The sequence below is a fragment of the Podarcis melisellensis genome (genome assembly GCF_964234715.1).
Source record: "Podarcis melisellensis genome assembly, chromosome: 4".
Classification (NCBI taxonomy): domain Eukaryota; kingdom Metazoa; phylum Chordata; class Lepidosauria; order Squamata; family Lacertidae; genus Podarcis; species Podarcis melisellensis.
The window spans coordinates 33,163,192-33,177,991 of NC_138531.1; the positions used below are offsets into that span (position 1 = coordinate 33,163,192).

At 42.5% G+C, this 14,800-nt stretch overlaps 1 protein-coding gene across 2 annotated transcripts in view; it reads right to left on the reverse strand.

Annotated features, from left to right (window-relative positions):
• Positions 1 to 14,800, reverse strand: part of OCA2 (OCA2 melanosomal transmembrane protein) — a 143,146-nt gene that overhangs the window by 34,547 nt on the left and 93,799 nt on the right. For both annotated transcript variants that reach the window (XM_081907554.1, XM_081907553.1), the window contains exons 19-22: positions 10,861 to 10,988; positions 5,402 to 5,461; positions 3,383 to 3,487; positions 55 to 148 (exon numbers count right to left, since the gene is read on the reverse strand). In XM_081907554.1, the coding sequence (XP_081763680.1) occupies positions 55 to 148; positions 3,383 to 3,487; positions 5,402 to 5,461; positions 10,861 to 10,988 (387 nt within the window). The remainder of the gene's footprint in view (positions 1 to 54; positions 149 to 3,382; positions 3,488 to 5,401; positions 5,462 to 10,860; positions 10,989 to 14,800) is intronic.

Below are 14,800 nucleotides of genomic sequence, written 5' to 3' on the forward strand. Positions count from 1 at the left end.
TAAGACAGTAGAAACACCTCTGTACTGGATTCACAGCCTGACATCAAAGCTTACCTCCAAGACAGGCACCCATAGCCAGTGAAAAGATTAGGGGCTTCACGGGTAGGTTCACATCAGGATCCTGACTGAGGTTGAGAAGTACAGGAATCTGTAGGCAATAAGTGGGAAATATTGATTAAAATATTCCATACTAATGTGGTATTTTACAAATGACTTACTACTCCGCTCTATATAGTTATATTTTACTTGTTTTGTCCCTATTGGCATTGTATTTTAAATTGTTATGATTTGCCCTGAGATCACATGATGATGGCAAGGGATTTAAATTATATACATTAAATAAACAAAATTATTATACATTGATCGCACCTGATGGCCAGTTACAGCACAATCGAGTAGAAGCGGGTTGTACCAGAATGAGCCTGGTGTCTAACTTTTTGTTCCTTTTTTTAAAAAATAAAATAAGTGATGGTGTTTCTATTTGCATTGGGTTAAACATTCAGGGAAAAATCATGGTAGGCTTCTTTTATGGAAATTCTGGGAGGATCCCAAATGTGGTCCAAATGCTAACAAAGCACCATAACTTCAAGAAAGGCTATGTTTGAATCCTTGATCCTGACAGGAAAGTGGGGAACATTTTATCCTATGGTTAGTATTTTTTCATGGACTGAGCATTTAAGCGGTGGAGCAAGCCAACTGGGCGCCTGGGGTGGCATGCGTGCCCTGCGCCCAGGGGTGGGGCCAGCCGTCTGTGGGGCAGGGCAAGCCGGGGCAGGATGCTCCACAGGGCCTCCGAGGAGTCTGCCTGCCTCCTCCCACTCAGCCGCCCTACAGCTGGGGGGAGGCGGTGGGTGGACCATTTGGGGCAGCGCAGAGCCTGCGGGCGCCCATGCCACCACGTCACTGCCAGGAGAGACTCATGGCTCGGGCGTGCTGCAGGCCCCACGGTGAGTGCCGCCAGGCATTTTGTCACCCCCCTCACTGGTGACTTGCGGGGTGGCCTGCCCCCACCGCAGTCCCCTTCCTCCTCCCCTGAGACCAGTAGTCCCTCAGCAAATACTAGCACAAAAGAGACTGCACTCAAAAGAAGGGCTCCTTGTGTAGACTCAGGTTTAACATTTGAGTAGAAAGCAAGCAGGACATCCTATCATGGCTAAGGTATATAAGGAAGACAGTCCAAATTGGGGTCTGCACTGGAGGTTAAAGCTGTTGGAAGTGCAACAGTGGGGATCATGGATGCTTCCTGTCACAGGAAATGTCCTAGAAATGCTATACGCCTCCTGCCCATTGATGACAGGGTATATACAATGACTGGGCCTACACAATGGGGAGGAGGAAGAAAACTAATTTACTATGGCCATTCTGTTTTCAAATGTGTTTTTTTTCTCTCTCTCTCTCTCTCCATGTGTCTTATTGTTTATAGCTTGCTCTTGGAAGACTTTCCGTATCAGTTGATCAATCTCTGTTTATCTGAAAAATTGATTTTTCTCTGAGGCACTAGGCTTAGGGTCCTTAAGGCTGGCTGCTCTAACTACGTATCCAACACTGCAATTATGTGTCTGACTTCTCAATGCGATGCTAGTTGCTGTTAGCCTTTAATCCCTCTCCTTCTGCAAGGAACGGAAACAGCACTATTCAAATTCTGCATTACGAAGTTATAGCTGCCCTATAACGCAGTTTCCTACATTTAAAAGCAATACAAAAGCCACAGTGATACTGCCTCTATGCCACAATTTTGTCTGTGTCACTAAGTGAAATAGAGCTGTAATCAGCATCAGGAAGGTAGGGCATGCACATGCAAACACAGGAATAGGAAAAGAGGTTGCATAGTCCAAAGAAGTGTTGGTCTTCTGATCCAAGGGATGATTCTATGACTCCTTGTACTCTGCCGCACATGGCAAAGATTTCAAGCATGCTATATCACTTGCCCATCAATCTATCCTCATACACCAGCAGTGGGAATGGGATCCAGTTGCCAGGCCAGATTCTTATCTCCACCATCCCTGTGGGTCAGCTTTGTCAGGTGGGCAGGCCCACCCACACTTGTAAACCACCAGTTGCCTGCTTTGATAGGTGGGTGAATCCTAGCAGTCAAGCACAATTCCTGCAGCCCTAAAGTTCTGAGCCGAACAAAACTTTTTAACTGTAACTGCTTTTTGGGTTGTCAGCTAACATTTTAGTGCTTGCACCTATTTGGCATAAGGCAAGGCATACATTTTTAAAACAACAGCCACCCACATTAATGAGAACAACAAACACCCCATTGTATCAATTGCCCTTTTACCTAAACCTAGTTTTTGCAGAAAACACATTGGGCATGGCTAAATTGGTACAATGGTTCAATACATTGTATTAGGAGGAAAGACCTAAACAGTGATTTAACATAAATGAATTTATGGACCCTAGTAATAAAATGTAAACAGGTATTTCAATATATGCAGCCTAGTTAATAATGGTTTATTAAAATGCAGACAATGTTGAAAATAAAGTGTTGTCATGTATTACCAACTATTAAGTTAATCAAGCTAAGAAAATCATATTCCATTTATATTTTAAATGAATAATTTAGATGTTGGAACCTGGTTTAGAGCCTTTCCAGTTAAAAAAAATACAGTGGAAAATATCAGAAAACCTTCATTAAATTGAAAGCACATATTGTGGGATTTATCATGTTTATCCTAGTTTAAAATGCCAACTGTAAACCTGTAAAAAGAAAAGGCAGCTTTATCAAGAAGAGTTGAATGTGGCTATGTTCATATTAGGCCTTAATCTGATTAATCATATAAGAACCATATTAGTTCTGATCTGGGCTGAAGGAATCACTAGATAGATCTTTCCACTGCAAAAGCTCTTAATTCATTACTGGTAGTGGATACTAAAAACAACTGGGTTGAAAATTGCTCCCTTCCCTGTTCTTCTGAAGGGAGCCTTACCAGCTGAGGGACACCATTGGCTGCAACAGCTTATTTATTCATTTTCTCCATTACATTTCAGATTTGGAATACCTGTTTCTTGTTATTGTTGAATGACTGTGTCGCACTGACACTGGAATTTCTGACCTTTAGCCCAAGGTTAAAAGAGTATCATTAAAAGTACTGGAAGTCTGCGGGTGAAATTGCATGGTGTGGGATACAGTTTTCCAAGGTAGTCAAGAAAAGAAAGACACTAAGCTTGAATCTCGAACACTTTTCTTTTTATTGTACCGTAACTTTTAAATCTGGCATCCCAACGCATTATCAAAAGGGACCCCTTGGTAACAAAGAGGCTTTTGTAAACTCATATTTGTGAGGACTGGAAGGAAACCTTCACTGGCCCAGGTATACACTGATGTTTTTGTACTTCTCTCCCCTCCAGCCCCTTAACAGAAGAAAATGCAACTTACCATTGTAGCAGTGAATGGAATATTATCAATGAGGGCTGATGCCAGGGCAGAGACCCAGAGCACTGAAATGATTGCAACCGTCAAGCGTTGGTCTTCAGGGACCACCTGGTGTAGAAAGAAAGAAAGAAAGAAAGAAAGAAAGAAAGGAATTTAGAGTCCCCTTTGCCCTGAAAGCTATTATTTTGTGGCCTAAATTGCCACATTGGTTTCTCTTTTTTAACTAAGGCCAAAATTGTGCAGATTTCCCACATAAATCAACCCCAATGCTTTAAAAACAGATGTGACCTCCAAGTGCATAAAAAAATTAAAAACAGTATAATAATTGTCTGACTAAACTACCTCCTCTGTAGAGAGGGGGAAATTCCAGCTTATAAATGGAGGTTTCTTCTTCTTCTGTCGCCAGGGGCAGTGACTTAGATTTAAAGGGCTCAAGGAAGGACTTTGAATTCAAGTGACATCTTCCAGTCCCTTCAGCTGCACTAGGAAGTTCCTGGTGGACCCAGACAATTCCTGTTGATTATCAAGGCTGGTCTCCGAAGCCCCAACAGGCAAGTGATGATGGATGTGTAGGGCTCTCTTCAAGCACCAACAATTAGCTCATCATCAGTGCTTGCACAGAGCCCTGCACTGCACTTTGAAGACCCAACAATCACCTGATAGTTAGGCCTTCAAAACTCCTTAACAAGGGGAGTTGCAGGTGCCACCGCAACTTGAACAGCCCCACACCTGAAGGCATTTGGGTAAGGTGTGACCATAATGGCCTCATGGGCCATACAGGGAGACACAGCAGGCCTAATGAAGCATGTAGGTCCTAAGTTCCCCACCTCTGATCAAGGTCTTAACAGCTCTCCCTAAGTGAATTTAAAGTGAGCTGCTGTTTCAGGGAAGGGGGAGCAGCCCCAAGTCTTCCACCTTGCTGTTGTGCAGACATTTCCTTCTGGGTTCCATCTACAGCACCAACAAGATGGAGAAGAAAAGGTCTGGTTAAGGTTGATGCTTCTCCTTGCTCTCTCACTCTCTCTTGAAGAGGGCAGGTTATCTGACAGCAAAGCAAGGAGCAGAAGGGACGTGTTTGGGTTTTCAAAGGACAGGTGCCCTCTGAGTTGTGGCACAGGACGCATTGGATTCCCAACAGTGCAGACTCCTGACATTGGCTCTCTGCATAGTTGCACTAATAGTCTCCTAGTGCTAAATACCGCTAATGTCATCTGCGATAGGAAACAGTCTGTATCTCTTTGTAATGAGCTTGCTTTACACCACATATCCAAAAGGGGGGAATCCATTATTTCACTGCTGAAGGTGTTCATAATTTTGTTGCATCCAGGGTCGGATAGGAGAAATGACCATTCCCCACATCGAATGGGAGGTGCCTTTTGTGTGGTCGTGTGCAGCCCCCTGGATCCCAGTGTGACTCCTGGTAGTTTGGGCTGGCTTCATCCTCTCTAGGCTGAATACCTGGAGGTCTCCGCCTACCTCAGCCAATCACCCAATCCCACCTGGGGAGGTGTTGCCAGAGGATTGGCCAGGTAAGGGGAGGGACCACCCTGCCCACACAACAGAAGGTGAATCCTACCTGCGAAGCGTCAGAGCTTCTCCCACCCTCCCCTCCCTCAGTTAAGTCTTCTTTTGCAGGTTAACCTCTTCTCCACAGGTGTGCAGGCGCTGCTACGTCAGGGTCGCTGTTGAAGGGCCAGAAAGGAATTTTCCTGCATTGGCAGGTTTTGCCTTCCCCGTAGCAAAATGTCACACAAGGTCTCCCTATATCTGAAACTTAATAAAGTTGTGGCCAATTTTAATCCCATAACATGTTGTCTTGAGTCATTGTTCTGCTCAGGCATTGCCTGCGGTTGAGAGGAATCTGCCTGTCCACGCAATGTAACACATAAAAGAGCCCAAGGCATCCTCTTTGTATCCCTGACATCAGATTGTACACTGTAGTTTAATAATATAATACTTTGTATATATGCAACAAAGAGGTTTCTCCATTTCTGCACTGTAAGATGTTATTATAAATGGTACCTTTATTAATAAAGCTGTCTGTTCTCCAATGTATTCTATTAAATGAAGGTGAGCCAAAGCCTAGATGTGGGGAGGAAAAAACAACATTTATAAAATAAACACTTTAAATGTTTATGTAAAATAGCCTTAGTACAGAGTTGTATTGCCATTTTGGTGGCCCTTCAAAACAGATATTCTACCAATAAGCAAGGCAATATTTGATCCACTAACTTTTATTACAGTTCTTACCAAGAGAAGTTGGTTCAATTAAACTTTCATCGAACAAACTTCTCATGGTAAGAATTATACTAAAAGTTGGTTACTTAATTATTAAGTTAACTATCAATTATTAATGTAATTATTAAAGCTATAACTTTGCCTGTTTTGTCCCTCACAAAATAACTGCGATGGTCCACATTTACCTTGTCCCTTAACTGAGCCAGAAAGCAACCAATAAGCTTTTCAATTTAGCCAAAATAGGGTCCTATTCTGGCCAGCTTAAGAGGAATCCATGAGGCACTATACCACACCTTATAGGCACTGACCTTCAATTGCACTCAACCAGTAGCAGTTGGCAGGTGCTGGCAATAGGCAAATGTTATGGGTAACGGACTCAGGTTCTGCAGGACCAGGGAGAGCTCCCCAGAAAGGCTGAAAGTTCTGGGGTTCTCCTCCCAGCTTCAGAGTCAGTTATCTCGTCAACAACTTCAGAGAAGTTTTCAGAGTTCTGGCTCAGTTTCCAGATCCAGTAAACAGAAAGGCCACAGAGCCTTCAGGACAAATAGCCCTGGCTTGGGGCCATCAGCATATGAAGTTCCACTAACAAAAGGATGGGGTTGGTCATATTAAATCAAGTTAAATGGGCACTTAAGAGCCCCTGAATAATGGGGGGGCTCCTGCCTTTCTTTTGTTTTCATCTCTTTGGGTAAGTCCACCTCAGTGTGGGCAAAATTCACAGCAAGAACTTGGAAGCTGCAGCTATGATTATGTGCTGAAGTTGTTGATTTGGCATAACCCAGGAAGTTAGAAACTCTAGAACAGCAAAAAACAAATTGTTACCTACATTGCTATTTATCAGCCTAAAATGTAGCATAACTAGCAGCGTTGAAAAGATTAGTACTCCTAGCAGAAAATACACTGATTTGTACTTGTTGCTCTGGAAACCATATTTAATCAAAAGGCAATAATGCAGACATTCTATTCCCATTTGAAGCAATACTTCAAAGTTTAAAAATCACATCTCTTCTTCCAGGAACACTGTTTGAAATCTAATCACTGGGGAGTCGCGTAAAGTTCCACCTTTGAAAATAACCCAGGCAGTCCCACCTGACCAAATCCATTCATATACCAGGAAGAACCATGAGTAGATTTGTATTCCTACCCAAGGACTCTGGGAAATTATGTTCTTTCTTATTTTTTATTTATTAGTTGGCTTTTAGGGGGCTTTTCCCCATTTCTTGTTAATATAGTTTGGTGGGAGGGTTCCCACTCCTTGCTAAAACTAATAAGAACATGGATTTCCAGGATAGAGATCGTTATAATGTCTTCATGTGGTCTGTAGTTTTTAGGAGATACTCCTAAAGATGACCTGCATTCTAAAGTAAATTTCTGGGACCTCTACATAGCCCTTTCTGTTCCAGTTTTTTCGTTATGCACAAGTGGTTTCAGACATCATAGTTGTTTCAAGTAATCCCAGTTGTGTAGCTCAGAAGTTGTGCAAAAGCCTTAGGTTCAAAGCTTTCACATCTGTAAAGGTAGCTAGTGGTCTGTAGCAAAAAAGTATATAACCAGTTACTTTCTTGGAATTAGTATTTGAAATGCAGACCCTCACAAATCTCAAATATCATTCTCTTCTAAACAAAAGAATTTTCCACATCCCTCAAGACAGCTCCATCAACTTGAAACATTCTATTACTGACTCTTCTTTCATCCTCAGTCAGAATGTTCTTTACCATTATTTGATATCTCAGGCACCCAAACAATTGTGTTTTGTTTTTAAGGGGGTTGTCCATTTTGAATACACTGCTGTAAATCTGCTGCAATTACCGTACATGCACCCAGTGTTTCCAGGCAGCCCTATATCGGGAAGTTTTTAACACTTGATGTTTTTATTATGTTTTTAGATATGCTGAAAGCTGCCCAGAGTAGCTAAAGAAACCCAGCCAGATGGGTGGGTCATCATCATCATCAGGTATTCAATGGGAATTAGCATGGATGCTCTTTCCAGCTGTTGCCTATGTTGGAAATAACAGCGGAATCATGCTTTAGATTTTATATGGCAGATTGGGTTCACAGATGTTTCTATGACACATGTCCACCAAGTCTATGGTGATATGCATCTCCTGTTTATAGAATCATGGCTACATGTTTACTGCAGCAAATACAGGTGGAACAGTAGCACACCCAAGCCACCACCTACAGTAAATGTGAATCAGAAAGTGCATCCTCCTCAAGTTTCCAAGTTCAACTCTCTGCTTGTTTCAAGCATTAACTGCTCTAGCGGGTAAACCAAAAACACACAAAATAACAAGCAAACATCATGTTTGCAGTGACATAAAGAAGGAGTATATAGTACACATGCCTCTGACAGAACCACCAAAATAACCTTAATTCCCAGTAGCTCAAACCTGTTGAACTTTCTTTCTCTGTTTCACAGTTAAGTCAAGGGCTGAATACTCAGTGAGGAATGGCATTGAAAACACCACCACAAGCCACAACTGAGTGCCATAAGCAGTCAGACCTACAGAGAATGTCTGACAAAAAAAAGCAAAAGCCCCAGCTAAAAGGTATTAGTGTGGCTTAGCTGGTTATATAGACTCTCAAGGTTCCATCTTCAAAATTCCTAGATAAAAATTAGGGTTGAAGGTCATATCCACATTCAAGGATGATTCAACAACAATGGATGAAAGCACTCTGAATTGGCTTTCTCATGCTGTCACACCCCTGCAAGAATAAGATGCAGTAGCATCTCTCTAGTCTTTTATCTTTGAATGGGGTGGGGTACAGCTAAATTTGTTTATATATGTCTCTCTCTTACTTGTCAATTTTAGGTTGTTTTATACTTGTCTTTATACTAGTTTTCGAGTTCGTTTTTGTAAGTCACTTTGAGTTTCATTTCAACACACAGTCCTGAATAAGATTTCTGGGGGAAACACAGCACTAATACACTCCATCTGCTGGAGTTGTATAGACACACATACTGATTCCATCTTCTTGAACCAGCTTGTTTCTCAAGGATAGATCAGAACACTGCAAGGAAAATACCAAATTCACAGCCCTGTGATGCTCTCCTAACGCCAGTCTAGGTACTCAATGACTCTTAAAGGTGAGAATCAGCAGAGTGGTTAACAGCTCCCCCTGAAAAATGCTTCCCCCTTGCAGTTTTTAATTTTTTTCCCATTAGAAACATAGGAATGGAACACTGGCAAGCACAGGAAAAGTTTCTATTTCTACTAAACATCTATAGCCAATGTCCTGCGTTGTCTCTGAGCTCTGTTTCTCAAGCTGGCTATATGATTGTGCAAATAATATTTACTGAAACTGGTAAATCTACTGTGAAGAAATTGCTCTTTCAAGCCTGAACAGACATTATGATCGTCCTGCAGTCTTTCTAACTTAGGTTGATGACACTAAAGGGTATAGATTCCTTTTAAGGGTCACCATCCTTTTATGAGGAGACAGTGATATGCTGCAAACTCCTTTATGCCGCAACTGGATGTGTGGTCTTCAGAATGACATATGCAGCTGCGGCCAATTCAGACTTCTCTAGTCACTTCAGTGGAGATGACAGTTCCACATGCACAACAAATATGGAGTTAGCCCTTCTTTTTCAACAAGGAATCTTGCATATGTTTTGTGTGTACATCAAAGCTACTACACTTGCTAAGGTCACACACGAGGTATGCACTAAGCACAGTTCTATTCAGGCCCTGTTTCAGCATTTGGGGAAACAAAATGGTCCCTTGGTCCATGCATCCATACAGCAGAAACATAAGTGAACATGACACATAGACCCTGGATAACAAACAGCTGAGGTCACTTGGAAAAGATATAGCCTCTGTCTCAGTTCTGTCCTAACTATCCTCATCTACTTTCTCCATGAAAACAGTGCACTGTGGTTAAGCAAACATGTTGCAGTAAAGCACATGCTGACACTCAGTGACAAGGATTCTGGTGTTTATACAATGTGTCCCTCCATACACCTTCCTCCCTTTCTGAAAGGTATTCACAACATGATTTCTCTCTTTCTATAGGGTTCTAAAAACCCAGATTCTATGTCACCAAGAAAGAGAACAAAGATAAATATGCAGGTGAAGACTTCCTTATTTCTCAGTGGCTTCCACTGAATTCAAAGTCAGTGGGATGCAATCTGGCACACAGGTGGCAGAGGGAGAAAACCTATCCCAGACAGTTGATTTACCGGAAGCAAAGAAAGCCTTAGCCCTACCTTAGTGGATCCCTGACCAGGGGCGGAGGAAGGGGGGGCGGTGGGGGGGCGACAATATGGTGGGCGGCACTCATCGCGTGGCCTGCAGCGCGCCTGAGCCACGTGTCTCTCCTGGGAGTGACGCGGTGGCTTGGGCGCCCGCAGGCTCCACGCTGCCCAAAATGGTCCGTCCACCACCTCCCCCTCAGCTATAGGGCAGCTGAGTGGGAGGAGGCCGGCAGACTCCTTGGAGGCCCCACGGAGCGTCCCTCCCTGCCCCCCGGGCAGCTGGCCCCACCCCTGGGCACAGGGCATGCACGCCACCCCAGGCTCCCAATCAGCTTGCTCTGCCACTGTCCCTGACTGAACCCGTTTACTCTCTACAGTATAATTAAATGGCTGGTTTCTAACTTCTGGTGAAGAATGAGGCACCGGCGCATGGTAATCTGTGATATACAAACCCTCTGCCCACACATGTTCCACTTGTGATAACAATGGGCATTTAAGTAGCATATACAATGGAATCTAGAAACTCATGTTAACAAAAGAGACCTATAGCATTCATGTCTCTGTCATTTCAAAGCAATGGATTCATCAGAAGCAGCAAAAGCAAAGCCTTGGCCTTGCTTTACCATGTCACTGACTTCATCCGATTACTTTCTGCAGTGCAAAGAAATGGTTGCCGTTCCCTTCTAAGGAATAGTAAGGGTAACATTGCGAGGGTGGTCAAAGCTTTCTTTTTCACTCCTGGGCTAAAAGGTAACAGTGAAGGCTACACTGACTGGGACCCAATGGATGGGTACACGAGACTTCCTTCCATGCATATTCCACTTGTCACAATAATAGGCACTGAAGTTGCATATACAATGAAATCTAGAATCTCATCTTAACAAGAGTGCTGTAGCATACACGCCTCTTCAATTTCAAAGGAATGGCCTATTGCAATCTCCTCTCCTGTGTGAGCGTGCAAAGATCTCCTAACACACTATTATTCTACCATCGACTTCAAGGCATCAAAACTTATAGGGATTGGGGGGGTAACTCTTCTTCTTACCTCCATTAAAACAAACAGTGCTGCAAAGAAAAGGAGTGTTGCCCATTCCACTCTACTCAGAATCATCTCAAAATCCTGAATGTTGGCTAACACGAGAAGCCATATTGCTCCCAGCATAGCAATCCACCCTGCATAAAAGGAAGGAAAAAACAGCATGAATACAGCCTTATCGGCTTTCAACCATTTGCCTAAATTTCTTCAAGACAGGCAGTTCTTAATTTTCTTTGTAGGTGTATTAAAGCATGTTTATGTTGTGCAGTAACACGTACTCAGAAGCTGTTTGCTACAATTTTGGGGGTTAATTGTCAGGGCTCTTTCACATCTAGCAATAATTCAACAAATGGAACTTCTCCCGTCTCTGCATTTCCATACTAATCCTGTTGAATATCTCCCTATCGGAAGCAAAAGAGCCAGGAAACTGGCCGCAATCTTGCCCTAGTCTTGTATTTAACCCAGTATCCAATGTCTCTGGCTGTGAATCAAAAGTGAACACCTATGAGGGCTGCACTTGAATAAAGAGGTTCATATTTGACCATAGCTAAGATTCTCCAGCTGGCAGAGCCAACAGATTGACTTGGTGTATTCTGCATCTACAAAGAAGGCACAGAGATGTATTCAACAGTGTCAGTCAACAGTAAGACTTCCATCAACAGAACAGGGGAGCAGAGGCTGTTGTCAGTAATTCCTCCTCCCACCTCCAGCCTCCTATGCTCCCCTAAATCTGTTCTGGAGACCCTCCAGGTCAGATATATAGGGGCGGAGCTACATGTGGGAGGGGAAATGGATGAAAATGGCTTCCCTCCCCAATTCACGGGCGGAACCTTACCATCAGCTAAGCAACACCATTTGATCCAATCCCTTATCTTTCAGAAATCTTTCACAAATATAGTTCCCAGCTGCTCTGAAGCCCCTGAAGGAAGCTCTACAATAAGACAGCTGTCTTTAATATACAGCACTAACCTCATTTGATAATTGCAAGTTTACACCCAGCTGGATATAAAAGCGAAAGGCAATATATATACATCGCACAATTTGTGTTGCCCATTTAAAACTGTGCTGTCTTCAGTTTCTGGGGAAAACACAACATTTCCTTGTCATAAATATCCCATCCTGAGCAGAGTAAGGGGGGCATTCATAGTCATTTGGGATTGCTCCCACACAGACCAGTTACCAAGCGGATTCTACCACATGCTAGAAAAGATTGTGGTAGTGCATGCCACTCTGTGGCTGTTGTCAGTATTCATTTTTATGGAACTGGTATATAAGTTTCTGTGACAGTTTCCAATGAGTGTCAAGAAAAGAGGAATTCTAGCAACATTTATTATGTTATGCTTTATGTGGAATTCTGAAATACTTCCTACACAGGGGGTTTACATATACTGTGCAGTCTCAGAGGAAATAAATAGGTAACAGAAATAACAAGTGTGCTTTTGAGACTTTTGTATTTTTAATATGTTGTGGTTTTCTTACCCAGGAAAAAAAAATAAGGTTTCTGAAGATATCAATGTCAATGCTGAATTTATGAAGGAAAATGTCTAAACAAGGACTGTGCAAGCAAGAAACAACAAAATTCAGATAAAGGGTAAACAAAAGAGTGTGGGAACAGCTGCAGTCTTTTAAGATGACTAATAATAAAAGGCTGCCTCCTTTAATATGGTGGCTCTTGGTTGGCTCATATGAAAAGGTCCGGGGGGGGGGGGAGTCTGAAATAGAAAGCTTTACAACTTGAAATGAATTATTTTTTGCGGAAACGATCAAATATGCGCTCATGGTGCCACCTGTTAAAATCCTAAATGACATTTGTAGCAAAGTAAAGCTTGTGAAATGTGTTGGTTTCTGCTTCCTTCACTGTGCAGCGAAGTGCTTGTCACAGGACAATGTTTTGCATTCCACAGTCAATGTGCTGTTGGGTTTCCCACGGGAATAGGAGACTGGATGTGACGTACACTGGTTTCCTGTTTTTCACAGTTCTCTCGGAGTTCTTTGTTTCCGAGGAGAGAGGAGTTGCTTCTCTGCTCTCGCAGAGGCAAGATGCCTGCTTGTAAACTCTCAGCATTGAAGTGTAAATAAACTAAAGTTAAGCATGTGGCATGTACTGCTCATCCTTCCGCTGTGTACAGGACTCTGCAATTACTTCATATACCACTAAGCACACATAGCTGGAAAATAATGAGATTATTAGGAGGGATAATCTGAATGCAAAAAATAGTGCAACTGATCACTTGGGGCAGCAATATTTTAGAAGTGCCAGTGAATTGGTATTCAAATTAAGAGATGCACTCCAAAATCATCTGCGATGTCACAGAGCAGGCATCCCCAAACTCGGCCCTCCAGCTGTTTTAGGACTACAACTCCCATCACCCCTAGCTAACAGGACCAGTGGTCAGGGATGATGGGAATTGTAGTCCCAAAACAGCTGGAGGGCTGAGTTTGGGGGTGCCTGTCACAGAGGATACTAGAGCAAAATTATTCATTCAAACACACCAGATGTTTTGTCCAAGTATCCCCTATGACATTTCTAGGTAAGGAGAACTGTTGAAACCTGAATGTCATGGTGCTATCAGAATTGGACCTGGTTGTCAGTAGGGCACCAATATTTTTTTCCACTTAGTGCAACCTGACAATGTGGACAAGCTTATTGGAACTGCCTCCTCTCCAGAATACTCTCTTAAAACATTTTTGTTTTGGACAAGCCTATCCAGAAACATAGCTGTTGATGCATTTTTATCTTTTTTATTCTTCCTTTTAATTATCTTTTAAATGTTTTAATTGGTCACTTTTTACTGTTTTGTTGATGGTCTTAATATTTATTGTAAGCTGCATAGAGGTTTTATTACAATTGAGTGGTATATAAATTTTGTTAAAACAAATACATCTTTCCTGGGTATTAAAAAGAAAGAAAGAAAATTGGACACATGGGTCCACCTGCATTGTGATGTTCTTGATTTCAGCATTCTATACATGTTAATAGTGGATAGTTGACTTACTTAATATTAAATTTATTTAGAATTTTCATTTTATTTAAAAGTACTGTATTCATAAACTGCTTTGTAAAAACAAAACAACAACAAAAAACCCTAAGCGATGTACATAAGATTGTGTACAGCAATCCTGTTCTGTTGATCAAAAGAGGGTACAAAAGACACCTGGGGAGGAGGTAGGGAATCCATTATCACACCCCCACTTTACAGTGGTACCTCTGGTTACGTACTTAATTCGTTCCAGAGGTCCGTTCTTAACCTTCAACTGTTCTTAACCTGAAGCACCACTTTAGCTAATGGGGCCTCCCACTGCCACCGTGCCACCACCACACGATTTCTGTTCTCATCCTGAAGCAAAGTTCTTAACCCGAGGTAATATTTCTGGGTTAGCGGAGTCTGTAACCTGAAGCATATGTAACTTGTAGCATATGTAACCCGGGGTACCACTGTATTTATACTCTGCTCTTCCTCTGAGGAGCTCAGAACAGTTTTACATACAGTTCCCAGGCAGTCTCCCACCCCACTTCCATGGTCCAGATTTACTCTGCTTCATCAGTAGAAACACTGTGCATGCCTTCAGACCCTTCTCTGAGTTGCACATGCCTTTAATCCAAGGGCAGGTTTCCTTCAACATTGTACAGGGCTCAATGGAAAAACATTCAGTGAATAGGTTCAGTGCACTGAAATCACTTTCGCTCCTAGGTCAGACTGAATAGTGACTTGATTTTGGATGTTTATTTGGCGTGCTTCTTTTTCCCCCCTTCAAGCCTTCTCATACAGCATGTGACCTGGGTGCTCTCTGTCAGGGTTGAGTCAAGAGTTTCACTGGGATATCAGAACTGAGCAATGAAGACAAAAATTGGGACTGGAGGCACAGTACGCACACTACCAGTGCTGGATTTACGTATCAGCTAAGCAAGCTATAGCTTAGGGCCCCACTCTCTTGGGAGCCCCAATAA